General features: G+C 38.1%; 2 protein-coding genes across 3 annotated transcripts; both read right to left on the bottom strand.

The window, feature by feature from the left end:
- Window positions 1–704: 704 nt before the first annotated feature.
- Window positions 705–4,281, bottom strand: LOC113762116 (subtilisin-like protease SBT1.1). 2 transcript variants are annotated; one of them, XM_027305395.1, is made up of 2 exons: window positions 4,209–4,281; window positions 705–3,233 (listed from the first exon to the last, which is right to left on the bottom strand). In XM_027305395.1, the coding sequence occupies exon 2, from the start codon at window positions 3,221–3,223 to the stop codon at window positions 905–907; it is 2,319 nt and encodes a 772-aa protein (XP_027161196.1). In that variant the 5' UTR covers window positions 3,224–3,233; window positions 4,209–4,281; the 3' UTR covers window positions 705–904. The 2 variants fall into 2 exon arrangements, with proteins under 2 accessions (XP_027161196.1, XP_027161197.1); XM_027305396.1 differs by lacking the exon at window positions 4,209–4,281 and adding an exon at window positions 3,663–3,679.
- A 4,139-nt stretch (window positions 4,282–8,420) lies between these two features.
- On the bottom strand, window positions 8,421–13,769 carry LOC113760324 (subtilisin-like protease SBT4.14). The gene is made up of 11 exons (XM_027302877.1): window positions 13,665–13,769; window positions 13,483–13,583; window positions 13,249–13,346; window positions 12,975–13,118; window positions 11,640–11,745; window positions 10,744–11,257; window positions 10,281–10,378; window positions 9,965–10,189; window positions 9,730–9,838; window positions 9,426–9,639; window positions 8,421–9,193 (listed from the first exon to the last, which is right to left on the bottom strand). Exons 1-11 carry the CDS (start codon window positions 13,767–13,769, stop codon window positions 8,643–8,645), a joined length of 2,265 nt encoding a protein of 754 aa, XP_027158678.1. The 3' UTR covers window positions 8,421–8,642.
- Window positions 13,770–14,976: the final 1,207 nt, after the last annotated feature.

Genomic DNA, 14,976 nt, shown 5'->3' with positions numbered 1-14,976 from the left:
TCTGGAAGTGAAACTTTTCTCTCTTTGTTTTCTCTTGTGGTAGCAATCTGGAACTGAACTTTAGTTTAGTAATGATGATTGATGCACGTAGGAATTAGGTAATATCATGCTTCAATTATCAGACCTTAGTACAACAAAAGAGTAGCAATTGTCGAGTCTGTACTTTTTTTTTTCTAACAAGAGAAAAGTGGTATTTAAAAAATGAGGAGGAGACAGAGTACCCAATAACAACGAAGCTTTTGAATTCAGGATCTTCAGACTCCTGAGATTCGCCTTTCTTGTAGCGGATTTGGGCTATATTTCGAAACTTTCCAATTCCAGTGTTGTTCTATTTGAATAGACGCAAAAACGATTCCAATCCTGAGAGAGTCATAAAGAATCAAACGGAAGGGTCAACATGCCCCTAAACAAATAGATTGACTTCTTGCTTAGCATTGCAATTTCTCAATACCAAATTCTATTGGCGTCTTTCCACAAGGACTCACTTTGACCTGATAATCCTGACAAATGACTACTGGCAAAGCAAAACTTTGATCATCTTCTAGTGGCTATAGTATTTTCCACGCCAAAAGGAAAAGAGACAAAGGAATTAAGACCATTTTTGCAAGTTGGAAGTTCCATTTTTGTTTGCAACAAACGTGGGATTGTACTCATGTGAATGCAAAACTATGACCTTACCAAAGTGGAAAATGCCAGCACATGGGTACTCAACTCACTTTAGTCATATATAACTTTGACAATCATATTCTCAGCTAGCAATTGAAGATCATACTAACTTTCTACGTTTTATGCAACTAAGAAGCCACAGTTCCTTGCATAAAACCATCAGGTACACTTGGAAAAAAGTTTGAAGCAGTTATTTGAATTCTTGGAACATTCCAAGGTTAAGATTTGTGTCTATGATTTACTGCCAGGTGACAGCAATTGGACTAGTAACAGTATGTTTCTCTGATATCCATACAATAGATCCAAATGAGTAACTATCTGACAAATTTCGACCCTCCAATGTGGTGAAACTCACTTTATAACTCAGTTTCTGCCCAATGCCCTGAAAGTGAAGAATATTAGGCTCGACGATTACTGATACCCCGTTAGGTTGCATGACCCGTGCAGCATAGACAGTAACTGGGATGCCAACATTTGTCACAGTTCTTTTATATGTAGCTGTAATACTCTGTGAATTATTTCTGAAGAGCACCGCAAATGAGGGGTAGTTCAAATCACCAGGCTGAAGTATCGCTGCATCATCAGGACAAGTGAAATTGTTTCTTGAGAATAGAGCCAATTGGGAAGAGTTGTAGTTCAGGCTGCACAAGTAATTCAGGTAATCCGGGGTGGAAATGTCATATACAAGCCCCGGATCAGCTGCCCTCTCAGGATCAACGTGACCTGAACCAAATGCAAAAGGAGTTGCAAATTTGGAGCTTCCAGAAGCAGCATCTGATATTGGAGCCATTCCAGTGTCAAGGGTATAAGCAGTTGTCATCAAAGCAGACTTAATCGCTGCTGGTGACCAATCCTTGTGAACAGATTTTAGAAGCGCAGCGATGCCACTAACATGAGGACAGGACATTGAAGTGCCAGAAATGAAGTTAAATTTGACACTTCTTTTGTCGCTCTTTAGCCTTGTTGGACTAATATTAGGTGGCCATGCTGCTAATATGTCCACACCAGGTGCAGTAACATCAGGCTTAATGATGTCGGGTCCAACTGCGCTAGGTCCTCTGGAAGAAAATGCTGCCATAACTGGTGCAGGATTGCCATACGCTGTTCCGTAAAATTCAATCGATGCTGTTGCCTTTCTTGTCGAATTCATGTATCTTTTGATAGAAATGGCAGCTTGAGCTCCCAGCATTGTGGCTGGCAGGATGTGTGGATCAGCAAACCGTTCTTCGCCTCCAGTTTCTGTGTTTACTATTATCATTCCGGCACCACCAGCCATCTTCACTTGCTCTCCCTTTTCAACTCTTGAATTTATTCCTCTGTCACAAACAACAAACTTTCCCCTGACCAACTTTGGGGACAGTGAGCCATTAATGCAAAACTGAGCTCCCTGGGCACCAGCAGTTTCACCATATACAAGTGGCAATTGCTTAGTAGCCTTGCCATAGTACAATGATGCCCCCATAAAAACTTGTCCATCTCCAAGTTTTACACCACTTGGAAAGCTGCGATCCATGTAGTTTGCAGCAACGGTCGTCATCCATGGTGCAGTGTTGCCAACAGTTGATCTTCTAGGGCCTGAATTGCCTGCTGAGCTGGAAACAAAGACTCCATTTGCAATTGCACCAAATGCAGCGATAGCCATATTGTCAGCGTAATATGGCCTTGGAGAACCACCCAAAGATAATGATAAAATGTCAACGCCATCGCTGACTGCTTGGTCAATGGCTGCTAGTATATCAGAGCTTGCACAACCTAGGGGATAGCAAGCTTTGTAAGCAGCAATCCTAGACGTGTACCTCATGCCACTAGCTGAACCCTTAGCCAAACCAAAGAAGTTGGCATTCTTTACAATGTTACCAGCTGCAGTTGAAGCTGTGTGCGTTCCATGCCCTTCCGAGTCACGAGGTGATCTATAATCTACTGTTTCATTAATTCTTCCTACTAAAGCTTCATATGCTTTAGAGAAAACTCTTGCGCCTATTAGCTTCTTGTTACAATTTGAAGAAGAAAACTTTGTACCTGCTTCACATACGCCTTTCCACCCGGAGGGAACTGGTGACATGCCAGAGTTGTGGAAACTTATATGCTCAGGCCATATTCCAGTATCAACAACACCGATAATTACATCAGAAGCCAAACTTGGAGCGCTCCAAAGTCCTCTGCCACTTCTGAGGCCAAGAAACTGAGTGGAATGAGTTGTATGGAGGCTCAGCAATTCATCCGAGGTGGCAGCAAGAAATCCATCCATTTTTTTGAGTGATTCAAGTTGTTTTTTGGAGAGTTCTGCAGCAAAGCCTGTGATGGCAGTTTCATAAACGTATAGAAGCTGAGGAGCTAAAGTTTCTTGTTCTTTTACTTCTTCCTCATCTATTGAAGATGAGATTTCCGTAATAGAGTCTATGACAGTTTCGTACCATCTTTTGGAAGCTCCAAGAGAATCATCCAAGGAATTCATTCTAGCCTTATCCATGTGAACCACATAAACATCAGGTACCACTGAAGTAAACATTGTTGCAGCTGCTAAAGCCAGAAAGAGCAAGCTGTTCCTGAAATCCATCGTACGTTCTCTAAGAACGTAAAATGTGCCCAAGAAATGGACATAAGATTAGTAGCAATGATGTATTTTTTTTTTCTAAAATAACAAAGAAAAACTGCAACAACAAGTTAATGCGTACCAACACGGATTCGAGAATGCTTTAAATAGCACATTATCACAAAGAAGCATGTTAATGCGTATCAACAATAATTAAAACCGAGGTGTAAGTGAATACCGCAATATAAAGTCCTGTGCCTCATTTTGGGGGGACAGCTAAAGGAAAATCTAGGAATCTTTACCATCTAAATCTTGGAAGACAGAAAATACATCATTTTAAAGAGCAAGCACTTAAATTAAAAGGTACATGAGCGGCTTCAATTGATTGACTTACTATTAACACTTAAGCTGTACGGCTAACGAAATTTAAACTCAAATGGGGCATTAAAACCAAGATCTATACCATTATATGATGACTTTCTCTGCCAAGCAAAAAATATAGTACTTGTATCCAATTGCTTAGGCACCACCTTTTGGTAAGTTGTAACTCTCAAAGAGCATGTCCTTATTAATCTATTGGATAAAGCAGCAGGGTTCAAAAAGTTATGAAAAAATAATCTTAAATTGCAATCTTTTACTACTTGAGTTAGAGTATCAGTCGAATCAGAATGTTCTTGCCAGAATTGCGAAGCCAATGAGTGACTTACTAATGTATGAAAATGCTGATGCACTGCCTAGCACGCTGCCTTCTTGACCTAGGGGATATAGTAATTGTACCAGACTCTTGAACTAGCACTTTAAATCCATCCCTAAGGATATTTAGACAAAAAAGAACTCAACAAACAGAAAAAGAAAGAGGATAAGTCATGCTCATGCTTTTGTTTGTGATTAAAGTACCGAGCATCTGTGATTGTAAAGGGATGATTCGAGCACTCAACAACTAAAGAATGATTATCACTTTTGTAGTAATCCTATAACATTCAAGCAAATTAGCAGACAGAGAAAGTACCTCTTTCTCCAGCTCAGTCGAAGAGCACGCAAACTGAGCAGTGGATAAGTTGGAAGAAAGAGTTTATATAGGCAAAGGAAACAGGGCGACACGTTCACTTAACATGTCACCTTTTTCTCTAAAGTGTAATGGCTGGAGGAGAGAATTTTGAAGCTTCTTGAATTGTTGACATTGATAGATGGACAAGTTTTCAGAAGATATCATTCAACATGTGGGCAGTGGAGAGATGCTATACAACATTGTGGAAGTACTTTTAGTGTATTGCTAAGTCACATCAATATGATAAGGTGTGTTATTACTGTTTTGCACGTAAAATCAGGTGTTATAAATTGAGGCATTGAGGAGGGACTGAATTAAAGCCCTGAAGGACTTGCAAACCTTTTATTACAGCAGAAGCATGTAGCATTAGCAATTTCTTTTCTTGTGTTGTATAATCAGATAATGTCTTGAGCCAGAGGCTTGCCTCATTTTTCATTCAAAATCTGAATGAATATGATAATAAATATTAACTCTTAATCCAGATATTACATCAACCAAAGATTAAGAGGTGTTTCATATCTTTGCATTTAATTATCAGAAAAACTTTGGATCTATGTTCAACTTTCTCGTTGAAATTTATGCAAATAGTAATACTAATCCCAAAACCTTTTCTTGCTTCTTAAAGATTATCTCCCGAAACTCTAACCTGCATAACTCCAACTGCTCTAACTATTTGTTATATGCTGGTGTTCTATGACTTCAGATCAACGAGTTATAAGTCCCAATAAACACTCAATAGCAATGACAGACATTGAGACTAGTCAACTTTGCTTAAGAATGAAGTTACTTGGAATCCACTCTAGTTTTGGAAACACAGTCCTTTTATGTTTGTGGTCCACTGATTGTGCTGAACTCATGCGTATCGTTAGGCCATGCTGGCAATCTCCAGAGCTTCAGCAATTACAAGCATGGTTAGCAACATCGTGATTCCAATACGACTCAGCTAAACCGGTACGATACCGATTCCCGAATCGCAAATAATATCATATCCATGGTAACTTGCTCTTACTCGGTCAATATTGGCTTATTCGAATCCGTGATACATGGTATCAATCGATATATTTGAGTCAACTCGAAATCGATTCGAATATTTTTTCAGATTGTGCCTTTTTTGGTATTTTCTAATTTTAGTAACTTTTTTCAGATTTTTTGGAAATTTTTATGTGCTATAATGTACGAGTCACTCGATATTCAATAGATGCGACGGATGGAACAACTGCGACCCGCAACGGTGAACCATGATTACGAGAGATCTTTTCTTTTCGCATTATTCAATCGCTTGGAATGGAATGACAAAATGTCAGTTGACCTACAATTTAAAGAAAAGTTGGAAATAAAGTTGGCCTTTCCTCCCTCAAAGCAACAGCGACAATGATGATAGGTGTCTGAACAGATATTTTCTTGTGTTCTTTCAGCTAATCTGGAAAGTTTAAAAGTTCAAGACAATTAAAACCTGATTTCTGCGGACAGTTTTGGTGCAGCACTTTTGGAATTATCAGACAGTTTTATTTTGGAAAAAGCTTTCCCTAGAAAGATTAAAGCAAGACTTGCTACGTGCAAAGCATTCCTTATGGAAATGAAGGAAAACTTTTCAAGTTTTAATCATGGCCACCTTCCCATTTATGCATATTTCGGCTCTGTTTGCAATTCCCCCATACCAGCTCTCCTGGTTGGAGCCACAACAGCAAAAACAAATCCAATCATGGCGAAGAATTTATATCTACAGCGTGCATGATAAAGTAATCTGTAAGCTAAGTACACTTTGTTTTCAATCATCTTGCTGCATCGCAGGCGTGCTTCGCCTGACTTGCATTCTGGAAAACATACACGGATGCCTCGGATTAACATTCAGTGGGATCCTCAAAACGGGATATTAACATTTTATCCATATTTGAGCAACATCTTACTCTACTTGCAAAGGGTGAAAGAATAGCATTTTCGACATACTGGAAGCTAGAACTTTCCCTGGTGCTAGTTTCCTAAGTTACACAAGTAAAATTGAACCAAATACAGCCTCCTTTTACGTTGTCTATTTCCTTCTAATTTACCAGCAGTTGCATTCTCTGGTAGTCAGGCTAATTTCCTTCTAATTTCGTGTTTTTCTTTAATGGATTGTAAATTTCCCGTGCTGTAAATGGACTATAGTTACAGCGATTTGTTAAATTGATTTTGTTTTGCCTTTTCACGTACAGTGATAGCTGATATCATGTTTACAGGAAGTGGATTAGCTGTAGAATCCCACTATTTCAGTAGTGCCTGGAGAGCGTTATACATAGTTACAACTTAGAATCCATCTTTACACTGACTATCCATTTTCCAAGGCTAAGCAAAAAGTACGTGGCTCTGCTGAGTTTGACAAAGGACAATGTCAAAGACTGTTCTGGTGTAACGTCCAATAACAAAAGGAGACATGGCAAAAGAAGTACTAGCATGATTCATTAGTGATTAGACCCACAAAACACCCAATTGTGGTAGCTTCATTGCTGGTTTGGAACAGCAAAGAAGGGGTACTTTTAGTCCATGCAAAATTGCAATTCTAGAGTCATAAAAGTCTAGACCGCTCCTTCCCTTTTATACTGTCATCATTCATTCTGGCAAAATAGGGTAGTGGTAAAAAGACATTAGCCCATCGCTCTTTTTGTATACAGTTGATGAGATTTAGTAGTAGTGGATCATAAAAGATAAATCACTAAGGCCTACAAGACACAAACATCAAAACTAGTGACTTCTTTAATTGATTAGTGGCGTGCAGTTTACATGGTGATTGTCTAATCATCGCAGGTCTTGCTTCCACTTGAAGATGTGCACCACTGTTTCTGGTGCCTGAACGGAACCACTCGAGAGAATTGAGTAATATGGAGATGCATATGCTAGGCATGGTGCAATGGAGCAAAAAGAAAGAGGCATGAAGCAATGGACCCAGAATTAAGTGCCTTTTGGTCTTCTTTTCAGTGGTAGTATGAGGTATAAGTGGCCGTCTAGGGCGTGGACTACAGGTAAAGGCAACTTGGATAGATCGATCCACGAGATCTGAAGGTCCAAATGCTTTACACTAGAGCAATTCGTTATTTATTGGTGCTGCACGTTTAGGCTGTGTCGATTCAATCTGTATCTGGTAAAAAAAAAAATTAAAATTCTCTGAATCCCTATGCACTGACGAAACAAAAATGTTTGCTGTAGCTCTGTGTTTGCAACTTGCAAGTAGGGGTGTGAATTAATCAAACTACTCGACTCGAACTCGCATGTAGTTCAATCAAAGGCTCGACTCGAACTCGTCGACTCGAACTCGTCATTGACCAAGTTCGAGTCGAGTTCGAGTTACTTGATAAGGTAATCGAGTCAAGTTTGAGTATAAAAATTCAAAATTTTGAATATTCATCAGGCCTTATCTGAGTAGTATATTTATAATGTAATTTTAAATTATTTATTATAAAATTATGAAATTGACTAAAAAATCGAGCTTGAAAACTCAATTGAACTCCATTGGGCTCAATTTGATCGAGTTCAAACTCGAGTAAGGTAAAATTAGCTTGAATTTTCATCGAGTTCAACTTTGAAGAATTCAATAAGCTCGAATTCAAGTATTTTTACTCAAATCAAACTCGAATAGTACACTATTCGAACTCCTACTTCCTAGTGCTGTTCAACGCCCCCAAACCTCCCAACCCCACAAAAAAAAAAACAAGGGACAACAAATCCAGAAAACAAAATAAATTTGATAGTTCTTTCTGGACCACAGTTCCATGAAACACGGATCCGGGGGCCTCTCCAAATTGAAGTGTTGTCCGCAGCCCTTTCAATATTTCCTCATGTCAAGATATCAAAAATTTGAGTACACAAGAAGAAGAGATTCTTCACAAAACTGGGTCATTAACACGACAGTCTCCAATCTTCCCGAAACGGGCTGTCCAATTCATATACACTATCAGAAAATCTTGTAAAAAAATCACTGCGTTTAGTTTGCATTAAACTGATAGTTATTAGCATCTTTTTGTACAAAAACCTTGAAGAGAGCCTGGTCTATTACATTTACATTATGCAGTGGCAGGTTATTTCTCCAACAGATTCTACAAGGCCTTTAGTTCAGAATACCTGAATAATATATATTGAATCTCTAGTTCTAATCAGGCAGAGAGCTTGTCCTTGCTCAGCAGGATTGGTTGGAACATGATATTAATCAATTCAGTTATCAGGCACTGTTTTTATTAATATTCGCCACCACACATCTCTTTTTCAATTCTTAGAGGACTGGTCAATAATATGCATCTCAAGTATTTTATTCTCCTTACACTGGATAATAGATATTAGTTTCCTATTTCTGATTCCGTGCATTCTTCATCTTCTAACATGTTATCTATTTGACTAGCTTGAAATTTTGTGGGTACATAGTTCATGTTAATGTCTCAGCGGTGGATTAAAGATGACAATTGGACTCCTCACGGTATGACCGGGGCTTCTCCATGTGAGTGAACCTGATACCATTAGCTCCTTACTTGACATGGGGTTTGCCTTCACCACAACTTTAAAGCTTCTCTTTTGTGATGCACGGGAGAAAGACAGACTTGTCGGTTTCACCGTAATCACCACTCCTTTTGGTGCTTTAATGGTGGCATTGTACACAGACTGAGAAGGACCGACATTGGTGACTACCCTTCTGAAAATCCCTGTGGTTGGCTCTTGATTGCTTTTCAAACGGAGCTGCATTGTTGGATAGTTGATAGCATCTTCTCCAGTTGCAGGAAGCAATTTGGAACAATTTATTTGTTGTTGGCCAGCTAAATTAGCCAAGGACGAATCATTGTAGCCTTCATGACAGAGGAACTGAATGTATGAGAAATCGTCCATGTCGTAAACCAGTCCGGGGCTCAGAGCTTTCACTGGATTCACTTGACCAGCACCATGGGCAAATTCAGCATCTCTGTCTGTTTTGGAGCTCATAGGGGTAGCTTTTTGGGAAAATTTGCATGAAAGGTGAAGGACAATAATAAGGAGAGTATCACAATTTGTAGAGTAAAAGAGTTGACAAAAAAACCCCCATAAATTCTATTTAGATTCCTTAAAGTATTACCTACAATAAGGATTTCCAGTGAGTTTGATATTAGCATCTGATGGTGCAAGCCATTCGGCCAATGTGATAATTAGTGAAAACTACAGAAAGAGAGGTGCTAGCCATTTTACCAGTGGTCATGATGGCAGACTTGATCGAAGCTGGGGACCAATTCGGATGGAATGATTTCACATATGCTGCCGCCCCACTGACATGTGGACATGACATGGAAGTTCCAGACATGAATGTGAAATCCGAGTATTGGGTGTCTCCTTTTAATCCAGTGAGGGATCTCAGACGAGTGTATGATGCCAAAATGTCAATCCCGGGAGCTGAAATATCAGGCTGCATATTTCGTTATAGAGAAGGCAAGCCAGTTAAGCAGTTTGCTCTGTTTAGTTTACTTCAGAAACGAAATATGGAAATCATACTCACCTTGAGAAGACGTTGGCTTCCAGGATTTGGACCTCTGGATGAAAATGAAGCAGCAAATGGTGCTTGAACCTTAAGCTCCTGGGATCTGTAAATCACTGCACTTGGCGATCTGCATTTGCTCAATACTGAAAATTGTCATTAATCATTTCGACCAGAATTTTCCAACATTTGCACAATCATGCTCATTTTTTTAGTTTTCACTTTCTTGGTTACAGAAGGGTAAAAGAAAGTTTACCTTGTTGAGTGGATATAAGCAGTAATGCTTTTACCCTTGCTTGAGTTCACCATGGTCGCAGGAGCCATGAAAATTTGGGCAGTGTCCAGAAATAGATCGCTTTCAACAATGGTGCCTATACCTCCAAGAGCTTTGACAACAGAATCAACACCCCACACAGCAAGCTTGCAATACACAATCTTTCCCTTTACCTTCTTAGGGTCCATTGATTCTTCAATACATAGGCTGCAATGGCGTAATATCAACACAGTTAAGCTGGTACGTTTCTTGTGATTTGAAAAACCTCAAATGGTTAAAGAGTACAACTATTTAACACCTTGAGAGGTTCCTTCTCTTAGAATCTTTTGCTACATCCATCCCACTGGTAAGGGGATAGGACTTCTGCGTTGGTTCAAAGGTATTGACTCCAATTCCCTGCATATGCAACTCATTTCACAAGTGATAAAGTGAAAAGACAGGAGGAGTAAGTAAAAAACTATATCATCCCGCTGGATTACAAACTTATGTCACCTGCATATGCAGTAGGAATAACATGATTAACCTGTGATTCCTTTCCCATTCCTTTTGATCCTAAATTTCTAGAATTTAAAACTTCTGACTCCTGCACTATGGAGCGGGAATTCGACCGCTAGGCTATGAGGCAGTGGCCTTTTTGTGCTATTTTGGTTGTTACTGGATTCTGACTCACTAATTCAATATGCTATTTTTCACGAAAAATAGCAATTTCCAAGTGATGATAGTTGCTACATCAACAAACTAGAAGCAGCTACACAACTTACTGAGACTGTCTGTCCATTTCCAAGTGCAATTTTGCTCCTGAAGCCTCGATCAATGCCACTGGCAGCCACAGTAAAAACCCATGGAGCATGGTTTGTGACACTACCAATGTTAGGCCCTTCATTTCCTGCAGAAGCCACGGTCAAGATCCCTTTCCTCATCGCATAAAATGATCCCATTGATATAGAATCAGTTGTATAATTGCCCGATAAACCGCCAATCGAGATAGATATAATGTCCACGCCATCAGCTATGGCTGCATCAAATGCAGCTAAAATATCCATGTCTGAACAACCTGTACTCGCCCAACAGACTTTGTACATTGCCACTCGAGCAGATGGGACTGCCCCGCGGGCGGTTCCTTTAGCAAGGCCGTACACATTTGCATTAGGAACTAGACTGCCTGCTAAGGTGGATGATGTATGAGTTCCATGGCCATCAACATCTAATGGTGATAAAATGTCGTCCGGGTCTGGAAAATCGTCCAACTTGAAGTATCTTGCTCCTATAAGCTTGCTTCAAGAGCAGGAAAACATATGGCAAAACAGGTTACAATGTAAATTATTAAAACAAGAACACTCTTATATATAAGTTGTTCTTGTGCGTTCAAATATATACTTTTATTGCTATGGTTAGAAGAAAAGCATATCACCTTTTTATTTTTTTTAGCAACCTTTCTATTTCACATATATCAAATCACAAAAAGTATTACGGTATTTTACTAGAAAATTTTTCTGAATGACCTTCTATCCAAACACAATTTTTACCATTTATTCTGATGTTGATTTCTGCAAAAATTAGTTGATGCACTTAATAAAACGAACAATAATCTGAAAAGAAGCCCATTAATATAATTGATAGTGAGTTATCCAAAAGAGAAAGTAATGAAAATATTTACTTGTTGCATCCTGAAAAATTTGCAAAATGATTACAAGTTCCTTTCCATTTAGCTGGTGGGGGTCCTAGACCGTGATCCTTAAAGCTCTGTGACTGTGGAGTAATTCCTGTAGAAGCAAATCTGTAAGAATACCAGATGTATAGACACCAAAGTGTATGAAAAATATGCAATTCTATAAATGTTAGGAAAATTCTAGAATAATTACTCTTCATAGTTAAGTTCAACTTTTGGATGATTATTTTATTGAGAAAATTGCCAATTTAGTCCCCCACATTTTTGAAAGAAACTTTTTTAATCCCTCACATTTAAAATCAGCTAAAATAGTCCCTCAAATATAAAAAATTTTGCCCCTTTGGTCCTAGAACTCATTTTTGCTCATTTTTTCAATTGAAAAATAGACTCTTACCTGATGTGCCAACTTTTGGATAGTTATTTTAAGATGCATGAGAATATGAAAAATGCTAAAAAAAATTAAAATTGTCTCTTTGCAATGGTGTATGTGTTATATATACATAGAACGTGTAATAAAGTAAAATAAAAGATGTGTACTAACTTTTATCCATCAGTGATACTTGTTTCAAGTGTAATTGACCCAATTGAAATTAGGACTTTTGGAGTATTACCTTCTCTTTATAGCAATATTAAGTAAAAATGAGAATGAATCAGCAAATCGTACTTGTTTTTGGTGATTTTATTAGCAACTTCGAAATCTTCCTAAGCACGATGGCAGGAAAACAAAATTAACAAGGGAAACAAGCACATACTAGTCCTGTACGAAATTTGCTGATTACCCCCTTTGGAAGAAGAAAATTACAATTTTCCCCTCATGTTTTCCAAGATTGTGCTGGCCATCCCCAGCTATAATGCTATTAAACTTTAAAGTAGGTCTGATCTATAAGGCATGAGCCATCAACGAATATGTGTGTCTAAAATAAGATTTTGATATACCTATAACCGGTCCGTTAATATATTTTCTTGAGTGAAATAATGAGTAGTACAATTGTACAATCAATTGCAAAAATGTCTTTTTATCATTCCAATGCTTTTGCAAAAATGGAAGGAGGGCTTAATACCCATTTTTCTATGAATTTAACACCTGAAATCTATATAGTAGGTTTAGAATAGATTCTATAATGTCTGAAAAGAAAAAAAAAATACTTTAAATCTGAACAGGGATAATGTTAATATGCACCAGAAGAACAAGGGGTAAATACAAGGTTTTGTTTTGGTTCCTTTTGAGGATATCAGTAATAACCAATAGGCATATCGCATGTAACATTTCTTTAATCGATCGCAAGAAGAATGTAGTGTAATTTTCTCAAAATAAACTTGAACCTGTATCTAGTACACCAACAATGATGTTGCTCTCGACTTGCAAATTTCTTTTTGCTGTTGGAGGCAGTCCAATAAATTCCCATGATTTGGTAGTATGCAGCTTGTGATATCTATTTGGAATCACTGAACCAACTCCATCCAGACCTGGACGTTAATATTCCACATATTAGTTAATATTTCGTTCGACTAAACCTATCATGATCATCAACTATTGAAATGGCACTTAAAACTAGCCAGAAACTGTAAGATCCATGTTCTGGATTAATCTTCATACTTGATAACTTGCCAACTTCATCTTCAGACAGCTTTGCTGCAAACGCGTTGAAGCTTTTCGTATAACTATGAACCAGGGACTCTCTAGCATCAGCTTCACTGTTTCATTAGGAATAAAATGGTTAGAAAAGCTTCTGGTCAAAGTTTACTTTGTACTTAATTTGCTATCTGCTTTGACATATTATGAAATTCTGTTACTACTCGGATGTCAGGAGGGCCACAGCCAATTACTCACCTTCCTTTAAGGGATGCGAGAAGATCAACATGTGTCTGCTGAACTGCTGTTTCTTCTTTATCCAATATCGAATGATCCGTCATGAAAACGATATAGAAGTCCTGCAAAATATATTGATATAAACAAATTATTTCGAAATGTTTAAATCTCTGGTGTAGTTGAAGCTGGGTAATCTTATGCACCTTCTTGACGTCTCCATTTGCAGCTTGAAGAGCTGTCAGTGCAATCAGGAAAAGCAGAAGATGACGAATAGGGGATGAACAGATGTAAGTATGGTACCCTATCATTGTATTTTCGACATTAAAGGAATTGTTGGCTTTGTTTTCTACGTTATGTGCTGAAGTTATATATAAACAATAGGAATTCAAGGACAATATTATAGAACAAGCAACCTTATACTGGATCAAAAGTGGAAAGTTGATAAGATTTCTGAGATGATACTTTAACTTGACTTCTGTGTTTTATGCTGAGAGACGTCCGCTGAGAAATCTTTAAAGAAAGATAATGGTTTAGCTATCATATGCTATTGACAAGAAAGCAACGTGGGCTAAGTTCAATTTTGTTTTTAAAAGTTCCTTTAAAGATTAAAGCTAATGTTAGGCGACATTGACCTTATAAAGTTTCTTTTTCCTGCTTAAAATGCTTGGTTCTGAAAATGGTCATTAAGTACTTCCCATGTTGGATCAAGTGCATCTGAACCATTACTAAGTCTCACCTCGTCCTTCTTGTAATTCATATGATTTAATACAATTTAGATGTTCTGAGGCCTCATGATGAAAGGCACTTAGATCCATTTGGCTCCTTTTGGTTTAAATGGATGATGGGAATATGCAATATAAGCTGCTACTAAATAAGATGGTTAGGTTTTAAAGTATAGGTATAGGCCACCATAAGTACATCCATCTTTCTCTGAGACTTTGCTTATTTGATGAGTTAGGCACTAATCAAAGGGCTACAACAATCAATTCTGTGGGCGTTCTGTCATTTCAAAAGCTTATATTATCCAACAAACAAGTAGTCTCAATTTGCTTAATAATTCTGAGCTATCCAATGAAACAGGCTTATAGTGATATGGTGGTTTGGGTAAACCAGCACTAGATACTCCATTTGGTGAAAGATTAATGTTTGACCTAATCAAGATTTGCTTTTCATCGGAACTCTTAGCTAATCAATTCAAAACTTTATGATTACCCTTTCTGGGAGATCATTTTCACAATAATATAGTAGTGGCTTATAAACAAAGAGCCCTCTGCATTAAGACCCCTTTTCTTGGACTCAAATGCAAGTCTTCTACTTCATTACAATTAGTAACATCTTGACAGAGAGGTTTCTGAAAGACTCTACACCTCAAGGCAAACTAAAGTTCTAAAGGGGTGATGATTAAAACGTAGAGTCTCTTGACTTTGAGGAGCTAAAATTGTTGAGAATGTATTACTCATTGGGTTTGATATGACTTGCATTCCTCTGTGATTCATCAGAGACACATTTAACCCC

This window comes from Coffea eugenioides, chromosome 2 (assembly GCF_003713205.1).
Source record: "Coffea eugenioides isolate CCC68of chromosome 2, Ceug_1.0, whole genome shotgun sequence".
NCBI lineage: Eukaryota > Viridiplantae > Streptophyta > Magnoliopsida > Gentianales > Rubiaceae > Coffea > Coffea eugenioides.
This window is presented reverse-complemented; position numbering and strand designations above follow the sequence as displayed.